Source organism: Cyclopterus lumpus, chromosome 14 (assembly GCF_009769545.1).
Source record: "Cyclopterus lumpus isolate fCycLum1 chromosome 14, fCycLum1.pri, whole genome shotgun sequence".
Lineage (NCBI taxonomy): Eukaryota > Metazoa > Chordata > Actinopteri > Perciformes > Cyclopteridae > Cyclopterus > Cyclopterus lumpus.
The window spans coordinates 20,020,852-20,035,543 of NC_046979.1; the positions used below are offsets into that span (position 1 = coordinate 20,020,852).

Genomic DNA, 14,692 nt, shown 5'->3' on the forward strand with positions numbered 1-14,692 from the left:
GCCATTTAATTATTTTATAAATACTTCTTTCTTTATTTCAGTATACAAAATAACAGTATGTACACCCACACAATAGTGGTTTACAAAATCCATGAGTTCAGCTGATACGCTCTGAAAAATAGAATATATTTTGAACTGCATGTCAGACATGAAGGAGATAATGCACCATTTCACAAAGTCCTTAATAGTCGTCTCTCAGTCCACAGGGATGCAGGCCCGTCTAGATCCGCACAGGACACATGGCGAGAGTCCATCAACCACAAAAATGTTCCATGATTGAAAAGTACTTTGAAGTTCCCTTTTGTGTTCCCCCCCCTCCCCCCATATTGTCCATTGCTGCAGAGGAAAAGAAAATGTAATAGTACCTTTTTAAAAAAGTACCATGCAGATCCATCAGAACCTTTCGATTTCTGTGGAATGAAGCCAAACACAAGTCTCTGTCTAGTGAGGGGGAAAGTCAAAAATCTCTCTCCTTCAGCATAAAATCCTATATTATTTCTTTTTATTAGCGATATAATAAAATAGACTTTCAACATCCCTGTTAGGGGATTTATAATCATTAACAAGAAAAAGGAAATACCCAGGAGGACGGCGGTCTTCACGCTAACTGGCACGGTCGCCACGCTCTCCACGTCCAGGTTTCGGGAATCGGAGAAAAAAAAGCTCAGAAACCCATTCGGCAGTTTGGAGATTCGATACAAAAAAATGATACTGACCCGAGAATAGACCAGGTCTCGTTGAGATAAAACATGCTAAAAGCTTAAGACAAAAGTAAGCCTTCTCCGTATTGTAGTGCTTTGGTTAATCTGTAGCCTCAGGGCTGCTGGTGGGCACCGGCCGCTGGCACACGATCATTTGCAGACGTATCTCTCCACGATGCGCTCACACTTCTTGCAGGTGACGTAGCAGCACCAGTGGTACTTGCAGTGGCAGCGCTCCACCAGCTTCTCCGTGTACGGGTTGTAGCCACGGCCGCAGCACATCAGGTCGCAGCTGTCGCTGCCGAGGGAGGTTTTGTTGCACTGCCTGAAATTAGACCAAAAAAAAGGGAAAACATTAGACAAATTTATTTGTGTTTTCTACAACTATACCTTTTGGCTTCAACAAGATAAAGAAAATGGAGAAACATTTTTGACTGAACAACCGGTTAAGATATTCAGTGTGGTTTCCTGCCTTAAAAAATTAACGTTTACAGCTTCATTCAAAAATATTTTGTACGAAGCACACAATAGACCTTGTAAAAGCGCTTTCACCGTCCTGTGTGCCTCAACCTTTTGAGCGTTTCAGAAGCATCTTGAATGAGCAGAGAATAGCCCCACCGTAAATCACACTGAATACACAGGGCTGCCCTCCCTTTCTTTAGCTTGTCTTCTCCACATAATTGCATTGTTTTATGATGGCGGGGTGTTAATGACCAGCGCGTTGAGGGACACACTGAGGCGGCTGCGGGAGCGAAGGAGAAGGAGGAAGACAGGTTTATTACATCGGTGGGAGCCGGGAAGTATGCAGAAGGAGCGATATTATTTCGTTACATCACCGGTGTGCTGTAAGTGGAGAAAGAGGACAGCACTGTGCGTTGTGCCGTTCACATCTGCTGGTTAACGCAGAGGCACAGTAATGTAATTTAAGACTAAAGCACAAGCTTCAATAGCGCGTCTCTTCCCAATGACGTGACACTTTTTCCATATCAGTAATCACATTTTAGCCATCAGGAACTTCTGCTAAAGTTAACTTTGGCTGTCCCAGATTCTCTCCTTCTATCCACAGCTGTCAGGCCTTGTAAATGGGCTAACAATGTAGACCGGAGCAGGGTCAATAAAAAAGCCTCCCCTCAAGTGGCCACCAGTGAGCGAGAAGTAAGCAGTGAGATGATATCGTGAGCGTGTGAGTGCCAGTTTTGAATTCTCTTTTTAATCAGTGTGCCTTATCAACATTAAGATTCATATTCACTTTAATTATGACACCGCATCAACATTTAAATCTCCAAAGGATCTGTAATTTCATTCCATCCAGAAAGACAATATGCGTAGCAAAGAAATGTTCTCCATCATCGGGACATTTTGATTATTTATTAGGGCAATATACAAAAAGGTTCAGAGAAGGGCGGGTCTTAGCGGAATGCAAGTATAGGAAAAAATCAATCAAACTACCATACGTGTAAGGCCACACAAGTGCACAAGGCACTTAAACTTTTCCAAAAAACTACGTGTGCCGTTTCAAACGTGTGCCGTTGATTTAGCCGCAGCGTACCAATGGTGGCACCTATAGCTACGGTTGCCCCGTCTAGACATATGGGAACAATCAATTCCCTCACACTTACTCAAACACAAACATTAACGTCACGTGGCAGCAAAGCGGGCGCCTCGTGATTTTGAAAAAGCACCGATGTCGCAGACTGTGCGAGTCTGCTTCGTTATCAGGCTGCCGACGGGGGACGCATCGGGAGCAGCGAGTGTCCTTGACATGACGCATGTCTTCTGGTTATCTGGAGAGTGGCCCAATGGCTGAGAGACACATGATATGATGGATGACATTTAAAATATACATCATGTGCCAATTGGTGGAGCTTGTTAAACCATTAGGGGCTTACTCAACTGGCTGTTGACTGATAAAGTCTGGTTGAAGAGATGATCAGTGGCGTGATTGGGAAATGACATGAGAAAAGCCTGAGAAACAAGCTGTCGTTTTCTGCAACTCAGTTATGGAAAATTGAGAAATGCAACGAGCTCGCAAGAAGCGCTGCATATTTGCGCCCTAATTCTCTGATACTGTTTAGACCGATCTGAGTCAAGCCCTCAGACAAATGGGCTCCTCGCTGCCTAACAACTTCCCACGGAGCACAAAGCAGCAGCACTGTCCCAACTAAAACACCGCAGCCCAGCGGCGCAAATAAACCTTTATCTTTGCCGGACTGTTTCCCCATTTGTGTGGCCCTCTTCAGCCGATATCAGCTCGAGTCCACTCAGTCCTAAGAATAACGGCATTAGTCATGAGATAGCGAGATGACGACTCCAGTCGCAGCGGCCTTTTCCGTGACACATGCTCAGACAAGCCACAGATGGAGCACTCTTAGGGGCCGCTGGTTGTTATCAGCCAGCCCGCATCTGAAACAGGGCCACCAGGCAGGACGGCACTTGGCTAGAGTCAACATCCTGGACGAGCAGCCACCCAGGAACGGTCATTTCCACTTTGTCAGCCGAGTGACTTGTGCTAACAAATCTACCACCAAACAACGTCCCCGCTGCCAAATATGCCCCTCTTCCTCATGCACGCTCACAGTCAAACTCAAGTTCTTGACGAGGCAGCCTCACCTGTCCTGGGTGCCAATGGAGCCCTGCTTGTCGTTCTTAGCACAGAAGTCCGGGGAGCTCTGCAGGTAGACCAGCTCGTTTTCCCTCACCGGCCGGATGTCAATGTCTTTGGGCACCAGCTGCTTGCGCGTCCCTGTGGGCCTGTGAACCACTTTGGTGGCCGAAAGGTACTTGATCTTCAGATCCATGGCGATCTCCCTGAGGTCTTGCAGGCCTCTCCAGCAGGTCCTTATGGAGCAGGAGCCGGACACACCATGACATTTACACTTCATCACCAGCGCCTCTTTCAATGCCTAGACATGACGACATAGATGGAGTGCATATCAGGCAAAAGTGTTCTGCTACCTGAACTTGCGTATCGACCGATGTGTTAATATAGACAGCATAAAAACATATACATATTTTATTTAAATATTCAAGATCAAACAACTGTATTAATTCAAGTTTCTCGCCAAAAACTACACTTTAAAAGGTTACATTTGAACACATCATGATAACGTTAGAATTTACCTTCAACCAATTCCAATTTTTACTGAGTAGAGCTTGAATAATGTAAATCAATGCCACATCCGTGTTATTTAGCCAGCTGACATTAACTAGCTCTCCTGCTGAATTCAACACAGATTTGTTGTTCACAATGTAGCATTATCAGGAAGATATAGTGCACGAGAGAGTTTAACCACAGGTGTGTAGTACTAGTGCAGGATGTACGGATCAGGTAGCGAGTGACGTGTTGGTTTTGTTCCTGTGAATTGGATTCCCATACTCGCTATTTCTAGGTCCAGCATTTAGGCTGTATTGAAGGTATTTCAGATACTAGTATCGGTATTGGAAAAACTATACCGATACTAACATCATACAAATACATTTACAATAATAAAAAACAACCTTCAAGACTTTTTGAGAAACGTCTTTGCATTTCTGCACATTTTTTAAGACAAGCAAAAGTACGTCCATATCTCATACCTGTCTTCCGACTTCACTGTTGTGTAAGTGCATCAGTTTGTTGGCGTGTGAGCCCGGGCGCTTCATCTTCATGGGCGCGTCGGAGAACTTGGAGCCCATGATCAAACCGTAGTGCAGGTTGTCAGCGCAGCCGCCCCAGCGATAGCCCGGCTCCGGGATCTCCGCAGGAATAGGGCCACATGAGCACAGCCGCAGATCTCCGGAGGTGCACGCCCGTGCGATGGTGTGGCTGATGGTCGCTGCGGACAAGGCGTAGACGAACGCAGACTCTCTGGTTCCTGTCGACAAAAGAAGAAACCAAAATGATGGTTAAAAAAAAGGGAAGACCTGGTCCTGCAAACTGACATCAGAGCCATTCAAATGTAATTTTCTCTTGACTTCAATGCTAACTTTTAGGCAAAAATCACCGTGAGCAGTTGGTAGCTGTTATTAGGGCTGCAACTAATTCTTTGGTCTGTTAAATATCAGTGACGTTTCCTGTCCACAGCCCTCGGTGACGTCATCTTTTTTTTTGTCCAACAAATGGGGTCCAAATCTTAGCAAATCCTCACACATTTTTTATTATTACAATACTTGCAGAATGTTTTGATTAATTAATGTAATAATCATTTCAGCTCCAAATAGTAGCATAGTAGTAGATTCAGAAATGTAATACATTAAGTATGCAATATAGGGAGCAACCAGTATATTTGGTCTCATCTTAGTTTCGGTTTTGTGAGATTAATTAGTATTTTTGACGGTTCTGGTCGGTTCCAACGTTCTCAAACCAATACCGCTGTGTAATCGACTTCTCTGCAATCCATCTTTACTGTTTCCCTCTAAGAGCTCTACCCTCTCAGTGAAGAAGAAAAAAAAAAAATGAAAGTGAGTGCACAAAACGAAACGATCAAACATAGTCCATCACTGCTCCCGCGGTAACGCAGAGTGAGCGCTGATGCAAGTGGGGGTGATGCGTGCACACAGGAAAGCACATATGTTAAAGGCCGGGGAGCAATTTGGAAGTAAGGGAAGAAATCACGTATGACCGTGGGCTGGTTAGATCAAAGCCATCCCCGGACAGAGATGAGCCATTTCCTGTTCAGTGCAGACTGTTCATTTGGCAAATGGCAGCCATGTCCCCCCACGCCCCCACACACACACACACACACTAACTGCCTCTGGCTGACTCAAGGTCCTTTTGGGCATTAGACAGAGCTAAGACTGACTGCAAAGCAAACAGATAATGTGGATTCTTTTTTTTTTTTCATATACAAAATGAACACATTGTTGTCTGTGGTGGTCTTTTCTTCTGGTGAAGGCTCCTCGCGTATAAATGAAGAAATAATTTGTCTGGCAGCAAAAGTGGAAAGATGAGGCAATCATTTTTGAAAAGGACATTGTTCTTTTCGATGGCAGTCATGTTCGTAAACGGGTATTTATGGTCTGATCATTTCACCACTTACTGAACGGCAATAAATGCAGAACTTATCCATTGAATGTCAATTGTGACGCTGGTTTAAAAAAAACAACTCGGATCGGCTCTTTGCAAACCAAAGCATCCGCGCCGTCATTCCAAGCCGTTGACAACAATGGCCGTACCTCGGTCGAGATCCGGACGATACTTCTGAGCGTCGGCGGGGATGTCGATGGAGGAGCAGTTCCAGCGCATGTCAGCAAAGGTCTTCTGACACGTTTTCTTGACTTCGCGGGCGGCCGTGATGATGGTCTGCATGAGCTCCAGGTTGCTGCGGCACAGCTGAGCTTGGGAGGACACCAGGCCGGGCAGCAGCTTACAGTGTTGGGTCTGGTTGATGTGTAAGGACGCAGGGGCGTGTGATATCGACCTGTAGGGGACGGGATGAACACAAGGAAGGTTTAACAATAAGTTACAGTACTCAAGCAGTGGTGATGTCATCGCTTTATCTTTCTTCGTTTACGGGTCTCAAAGAGTTCCAGAGCTGCGTTGGCCGCTTGAGGTTGTTGCGTACACACAGTCCAAGCCTCTGAGACGCATCAGGAACAAACGGATAATGCTCCTGAGTGGGGACTATTTTGGCACGTGTTTGCAGAGAAGAACCGTCTTATCGCAGTGAAAATCAAGCCGAGGATTCATAAAGCACGCGACGTGTTCCTGGCACGGCGCTCTTTTTTTTTTAAAGCACAGAAGAGGCCTCAAGATATGGAATATTCAGATCCACAGTCTACATAGATCTGCCGCATTTGCCGCCACAGAAAGCGCCGTCCCCTGTGGCCCCAGTTTGTCATAAACCATCCGTTTACGGACTATTAGAGAGTGCGCTTTTTGATTTAAGCGTTAGAAAGTTATTGAGTATTAACTTAATGGAGAAACCGCAGGCGGAGCAGGTTAGCTCTGATCTCTGCTCCCCGTGTCTGCAGAGTGCTCGTGAGAACCGGGCGGCGCCGCCTGCACCTCGGCCTGTTTTGCATTAGGGGGGCCGAGGGGGCCGCCGCTCGGTGCCCAATGATAAGCTGTGACTCGGCTGGGCTGGTGGTAACCCGGCACTCGCAGGTGTTTACAGCCGCATCTGTTTTGCGTTGCGTCGCCGTGCATCAGGACTGTAAGAGGGCTCAGATTGAGCACATGCCATCCCAGCTCCCACGGGCACATCTGCTTCGGTCTGCCCGCTCTCTGATAAGAGGCCATGAAGCCCACGCAGAGGGTTTTGCTTTTGTGCTCCGGTATAAAAATAAATAACCAAAGCATTTATGAGAAAACCAACCAAAACCATGCAAAACATTCGATTGAAACGTAAGCAAATTCGGAAAAATAGCAACTTGGGAATTTTACAGACTTTCCAAAATGATTGTTTACTTTTACTTTACCATACAACCAGCGCGGTGCTTGGTAAAGGCAATCAACATTTGTGTCAACATTTACAGCATCCCTCTGCGGCCAACACTATTTTTACTCTGATTGAGGCCTAACTAGACTACAAACACTGCACCACCGTGACGCCCTGTCACCTTCTTCTTATTCTTTATTCTTATCTTCTTGTTATTATACAGCAGAAGGACACATTTGATCTGAGATCTTGGAGCTACTTTTACTGAAGGGTTTTCCCTTGAAGGAAACCTCCAGCTAATCTACTGTCCCCTTCATCAGATACACATGTACAGAACGCAATCGCCGCTCCCTTGATCAGGAGCAACTCGGGGAATGCTGGGGCCCGTTTCAAAGCTGCCACGGGCCCCTGCGCTCTCCATAAAACACGGAAGCCTGTGGACACACGCACAATATCTTCATATCTTGGTGACGTCGCTCGCCTGACCGAGACGGCGCCCCTCCTGAGAATACTTACAGCCATTTGATGCCAGAGCAGACCTGAGACAGCAGCAGAGCCGCGAGCACACCAAGAGGCAGGACACGAGCGCTGCTCCTCATGGTGGGACGGTGGCTCCAGTTCACACACAGGACACGAACACAAAGGGGGGCCGGTCGGGCTTCTCGGCTCAGACTGGAAAGTCCGCTCTCATGGCACAGCCTCCTCTTCTAAACCCTGCAATTAATAACATAAATAACGTCAATGGCTTGGCAATGCGGATTCTTTTGAAGCGTCGAGCCGGATGTGCCGCGGAAGCTTTTTAGAAACGAATCGGGATCTGACGACAGGAAATCTCAGATGGTGGAAAATTATTTTTGTTTTACTTAAACAATCTCAAAGACATTAAATATAGAACTGTGTTTGAGAGAAGAAAGGAAAAAAGAGAAAAGGTACGTTAGCAAACTTTGTAATGCTTTTCAGTTTACGAACACAGATGTCGAGAAGCCCCCATGATGCAATACCCAGACAATACCCAGAAGGAACAAGTAGTTGCAATGAACCCTCCAAGACAAAGACATCTCTTCCATTCCCATTAGAGCTGAAGGCCTATCTGGTGACGCTGTGTGTCCGTCGGCACAACTCTGAATGGCAAATGGCTTCCTGCTACTTTGTGTTGTTGTACTTCTTAACAAGCTTTTATTGGATTGGTTTCATTCCCCTGCGTGTTAAGTGCATTCAGTGGTAAGTCCGTCGTGGTGGCCCCCTCACCCCCTCGGGTCAGGAGGAGCGAGCATCAGCAGCATTCTCTGATAAGGATCTCTTTGAACAGCTTCAACTGGGGCTCGTTCACGCGGCTGATAACTTTCTCTCTCTTTCTCTGAAGCGCGAGTTCCGCTGAAACTGCGCGATATTAATTATTTAAATGAGCCGCGGTGAAACTGGTCTCACTCGCCCGACCGCTTCGCACCCGGACCTGTCGGCCGGACCCTGAACTCGGGAGCCTCCATGCGGCTATAAATACGACCTTCTCCGGGCAGTGAGCATCTTTATGGGCTGTTGGTTCGACTGTTTACATTTAATGAATGGCTGCTCCTGTTTCCCACTGAAAGATAAAGGCTGATAGCCTCACACACACACACACACACACGCACACACACACACACGCACACACACCATCCGATGCGTGTCTCTCACCGAGCCCAGATAAGCCGGGCAGGCACCGGGCTCACCAAGTGGACCATTCATCATAGTAAATTAGTGGAGATTACCTGATGTATATTTTTTTATAATAACCTTCATAATAATGTTGTTAGTCCAGATGTGAGAACGAGAGAAAAGAAAGTCCCTAAAAGAAGAAGCAGGTTGTGGAAGTTGTTCACGGCCCATCTGTTGCATGATTCAATGAATACATAATGGTAATATAAAGGCAGTTATTTATCCGAGCCTTAACTTAACAAAACTTCCCACACTTGTTTTTAATTGTTATCAACGGATAACCTCTGCGACAAAACAAATATATATATTTAAATATATATGAATTTATATTAATAGCAGCCGAACATAACGGCCAGAGGAGTCTCTCCTCACCTTTGCGACGCGCTCTGCTTTTCAAAAAGAATATTAATAATAATAATAAAAAAGTCCGAATATCCTCTCGGAGTGAGCCGTCTGTCGGTGTCAGCCCGACGCACGAGTACAATCCAGCGCGGGGTGGTGGAGGAGCTCCGGACAGGTCCGCATGGTGCGCAGCAGAGCGGGTTGGTGAGTGCGACGGGACGGACAGGGCTGAGGGAGTGAGTCTGAGTGGAGGGGTGGCATGGGGGAGGGGGAGGGGGGCAGGCCCACTGCCCTGCTTTGATCTCACTGCTGATGTCAGATCAGCGGAAGAGCGCACGGGTCCAGCTCCTCCGACACTTACGCGCAGAAACACCGTTTTTCAGTTGGAGTGAAACCTCGAGTTCAAACACAATAGACCCGAAATGCTCCCACAAGGGAGGTGGAGTGATGATGAATAGTCCAAACGCTCAGCTTATTTTATTATATTTGTATAGCTGCTCTGGAATTATACTCCCATAAAAAGCCATTAGAGATTCTTAAAGGACACTTTGTGGTGACCTTATCATCATGCCTAATAGTAGCCAATATTTTCATGACACCAGGGTATTAACGGCTGTAACGTTTTAGGGTTATACGCTGGAGTGGGAATATATAACCTAATAAGTGTCTCTGGAAAAAAGTATTTCCTATCCCAAAAACATCCCAGTTCTGTATCATTTTCAATCTTCTTTATAAATAGTTTCACTTTCTTTCTCCACGGTGCACTGAAATAGTAATAAAATGTCCAATATACATTTTAGCACCACAACAATTGATATAATTAGAATAGGAGTGTTAAGAGGCCAACATTCAGGTATTACACTTTATTTCACATTTAATTCTTAAGATAAAAAAAAGTTTGCCAGATATGGTGTTGGCATAATGGAGGGCAAAGTTACACTTGTAAAAAATAAATTTAAAAAAGAATGAAATGACACAAGACATGTGGACTACTCAACTGTATCCGTTGATTTCAAACGTACAGCCATATGGGGAAATATGAAACAATAGAATAATTTTATTACTGAAAATGTTCATGTCTCGTGTGTTTCATCCACATCTCTTCAGGTATGTGCCGTGACTCTGCACTTTGCCTTCACAGTAGATGTTTCTAAAGAGTAATGTCACGCTCTCAGACACACCCTTTTATCCACACTGAAATATTATGAATTTCTTTTCGATAAGGGAATAATTTCCAATTTAAAATGTGAACGACACTCACTCCTTTTTATTCCCTTGAGTGTATTCCACATAATAGTTAAAAGCTATAGTAATGCATTGTGACACGATATTGCGGTATTCTAAGTGCACACATGGCTCACTAATGCTATCCAACATGTGTTCTTTACATTCTTTCCAAAATAAAAAACCTTCTTAAAGTCACATCGGGTTTTCCCGCACCGGCTGATTTCCTTAAATATGAACTGTAAGTGATACGCTGCACAGCCAGCTGGGGGGAAAGTTTCCCAGAGAATCGGCTGCACCTCCAGCGGCAGACAAAGGCCAGAGTGAGCTGTTGTCCAGACCTTGACCTCGTGGCTGGTGTCGCTAACACGGCTGGCCCTCGTGCGCCGCTAGCCGCTCCGCCCGGGGAAGCAGCAGATCAGGTGGTGTCACGTTCGCAGACCACGACAAGACCCCGTCCTCTGGGGAACACCCGGATCGTGTGTCGGAATATGTTGGCCAAACAGGCTCCACTGCTCCGCTTTACACCCGGTACGAGAGCCCCGTGTTTACAGTGGGGCTGTGGGTCGATGTGTTTTACATGGCAGTCAACTGTGTGTGTGTGTGTGTGTGTGTGAGTGAGTGTGTGAGAGCTTCCAGCAGGACCGGGCTCGTCCTTTTTACACTCAGCCTCTCCATTCCTGAGCTAGGATCAACATGCAGCCCCTTGATCTTTACGTCTCACCTTCCAAGCAACGCGGTGGGGGAGAACACCTTCTGGGGGAGACGGAAGGAAGGTGTGTGTGTGTGTGTGTGTGTGTGTGTGTGTGTGTGTGTGTGTGTGTGTGTGTGTGTGTGTGTGTGTGTGTGTGTGTGTGTGTGTGGTGTGTGAAGAGTCCATGAAATTGAAATAATTCATGTCACATAAGGGCAGAATCAGAGCAGCGTTTAGGATGCATCTCGTCTATACGGAGATAATGTTACATTGTTCACTATAATCTGCTTTCGACATGGTTGGATTACTGGAGGAAAAACTACAATGTGTATGAAAAGTTGTCCTATGTATTATGTATAGAGTAAAAACATTTCCATCTTGCCAAAACATACTTTCTAGTTCTATTTCTACTTTCCTTTCTTTTTCCTCGAGGCACCATGGAATAAACCCGATGTGGTTGATGTGGTGAGCCTGAGCTGGACGTTTATTTTCAAATGGGTTTCAATCAGTAAAATAGATGAATCCCTTTAAATTATGGGATATCCCAACTCCAATTTCAAGAACCCAAACTGTAAATGCACATCAATAGAAATGGTACTTTATTCGCCTTTTAGTAAAACACTGAATGTGCAAAAGTACATATCACAATTCTCGTGTTGAAAAAACGTCATGATTTACATGTTTAGGAAAAAATATGCAGTTTTTAAAAATATTTAATTATTGCCCGAATGAAGAATGGAGTTTGCCCAGCTCTGGCATAATGTTGGGGAGGAATGAGCACGATGGCTCACGCGCTGAGCCAATATCACAAATCTGGAGGCTCGGAGTAAAGAGGGTGGGGTGGGTGGGGGGGGGGATCATAGCCTGAATGGGTGCAGGGTTATTATTATGCCCATGGAAAATCCATCGGGATACATTTAAACCCAAACTGGGCTCCATTGATCGCTGCTAATATTCTCAAATAAAAATGTTGAATGTTTTAAATCTATTTTCTTTGCTGCTATACATGTTTCATGATTTAAAAGGGAGATGAAAGACAATGAAGTAGATATAATTGTGTAAACTTTAGTTTAGTTTTATTGCCAAACCCACATTGGAAAAAAAGTCATCACAAGCACACTGACATGTTTTTATTTTTAAATCTCGTCCCTTTTTATTTTGTCAATTTTTTATCAAATGACCACAATGATAAACTAATAAAGGTTTATTTCTGATGAGGTACGTTCCTTTCTGCCTGTTCTCGATTACCAACTAAACCCATTTGACCGTAGATACATTTCTGATAAAAATCAAAGCCAGGAGTTTGATTAACAGCCTCAACGTAAATACGATGAAGCCGGAACTTAAAAGGGGATTTTCAAATGGAAACCACATCCGTAACGGTTAGTTTTCCTCCAGCCTCTCATCCCCGACCACACGGTAAACGGGCAGCAGATTATTGACAATGAACAAGAACGTTATGGATTACCAACGGCATTCCTAGAGGGTCCAATCCGGCTTTGGGACCAGCCACGTGAAAATCCAACCGGCCTCCGCTGTCCCTCCCGTGAAAGCTCACAGTGGGGATCGCCTCAGAAACAACAAGCCGCGTCCAATCTGCCGGACTGGACCCACATCTTTCGTACGCCATTTGTTTACAACCTCTGTCTCTACTGTGCTTTGAGGACGGAGCCCTTTCAAGTGACAGATGGGTGGCACCTTTGAACACGTCATGTGGTCCTACAGGAGGCCTCCTGAAGCCCAGGAGTTCACCGGCACCGGACACTCGTTCCCGAACCCCCAAAAGGGGTTACAAAAGATGCCTGCGTTGTGGGTGAAACAGCCAAAAGGGAGTGGATTCCATTAATACAAGTACATCAGTAACATCAGTAACATGAGAACCAAACACGCTTTAAAGGGAATATTCCCCCTAAAATAGAGCATTTATTGCATTTGTTGACTCTAGTGATGAAGTCATTTGAGAAGATCAAGACCGTTGTTGATGATGTCGTCAGGTGACGTTATTTGGATTTGTTTTGACACAGAATCAGTGGATATAGTCCTCCATTAAGTTATATTTGAATGTAGAGCAGCGCTTACCATAAGCCTATAATCCACTGAAATATCTTGGGATAATTATATCACATTAGTATCTTGTCTTATTATTCACTGTCTATGGAGCAGCAGCACAATTTGTCTCGTGACATCGTCACTGTCTCTGCCGTTCATCTGGTCCAAGAATTATAAAACCGAGCCATACGTCCCGGCAAAACGAACACATGTAAATTATATTTCGGGGTGTACGTTCCCCATAAAGAGAGACATCGCTTCCAGCGTCAAGTGCTGTCTCGCACAGGTCCTCTATCAGGCCGCACAAAGCTGCATCGCTGCGTCTGAGGAGGTGTTGCTGAAGAGGAGCCGGAGGTGTTGAGGGCGGAGGGGGTCGAGGTGCAGCATGTGGGTGGGGTGATGGCTTCAGCAGAGTCTGGGGACGCACGTCCTGCATAAACGGAAAGAAGAGGAGCGTCGGAGGAATCACGAGGACAGGCACCAGCAGGCCTCCACGCTGCTATCGATGCATCTGGTTCTCATGAATTTGGCCCTTCAGATTGCGGTTGACGGAGGCGTGAGAGTACCAGATCATCCTTAGAAATGACTAAAGCATACGTCTTTGAGGATTGCGAAAGCATTTGAAATGCCAAGCTGCAAGTTTCAGGCCCAAAGAAATGCATGCTTCTGCTGAGCCCTCAAGTGAAGCTTGTCAGCAATCCATTTAAATTGCCTTTACTACGTGGTGATCGGATAATCCCTTATACACCTCGGTATCGGTTAAACACACTCGCCAAAGGCAGCCGTTCACATTTCACTTCCAGTTCAAAACCCTGCAGCTTTACAATGGCAAGTAAAAATGATGTGTTCTTAAAGAGAACAATCAACAAGCTGACATCTGAATAATTCAAACCAAAGGTTTTGCTCGTAATATGGGGAGGATCTGAATCCCGGCCTGTGCTGCCAATTTTCCCTGAAAGGGAACCTTGAAATAAAATCCACTTAAGCCCTGTGTCTTCCCCTCCAGAGTGTAGTTAAATCCTGGCTGTGCATGGACATGATTACGGAGTACCACGGGTCTTACATCAGTGCAGAACCTTGACTTCCAGCAGGAAACCTGGTGCACGGGTCAATTATGGCAATGCCTTGTTTTGCTTAAAGATGGAGGATGTGTTCTTCATGCCCAAACACACCGGCTGCACCAGAGGTTTGGAAGCGTAACAAAGTCCACCTCGGCATCCGACGTGTAAATAAATAAAACACGGCTCGGAGGAGGATGGGGTTACAGGGACGATGCCTGTGTGCTGCACATGGCCGCTACGAGGCCCCCGTGCTTAGCGGAGGCAGGTCCGTCGGCTCAGCAGCTGAGCGGGGGACACGGAGATGCTCCTTTTCACACTGAGCTGAGCACCGACAATCAGGGCTTTGTCAGGGAGGCATCTGCTGTTACAGCTCACAGGAAGAATACATGGTTCTTTCTTTTTTTTAAGTGCACTCGGTGGGGTTATCGGTGTTAAAAGATAAGGCAGCTTCACGTCAACAAACAGAGAGTATGGATATGGAAGGGTTTGTCTTTCTCTTCATGAAAGAGGGTGGGGGGTATTCAATATAGTCCTCTGGATCATATCTACCTTGAATCTAAAGTGACT

General features: G+C 45.7%; 1 protein-coding gene across 1 annotated transcript; it reads right to left on the minus strand.

Annotated features, from left to right (window-relative positions):
- Positions 1-314: 314 nt before the first annotated feature.
- On the minus strand, positions 315-9,289 carry wnt11 (wingless-type MMTV integration site family, member 11). Its single transcript, XM_034550954.1, has 6 exons — positions 9,128-9,289; positions 7,577-7,774; positions 5,856-6,100; positions 4,278-4,555; positions 3,312-3,604; positions 315-1,026 (listed from the first exon to the last, which is right to left on the minus strand). Exons 2-6 carry the CDS (start codon positions 7,657-7,659, stop codon positions 852-854), a joined length of 1,074 nt encoding a protein of 357 aa, XP_034406845.1. The 5' UTR covers positions 7,660-7,774; positions 9,128-9,289; the 3' UTR covers positions 315-851.
- Between the last annotated feature and the right edge of the window lie 5,403 nt (positions 9,290-14,692).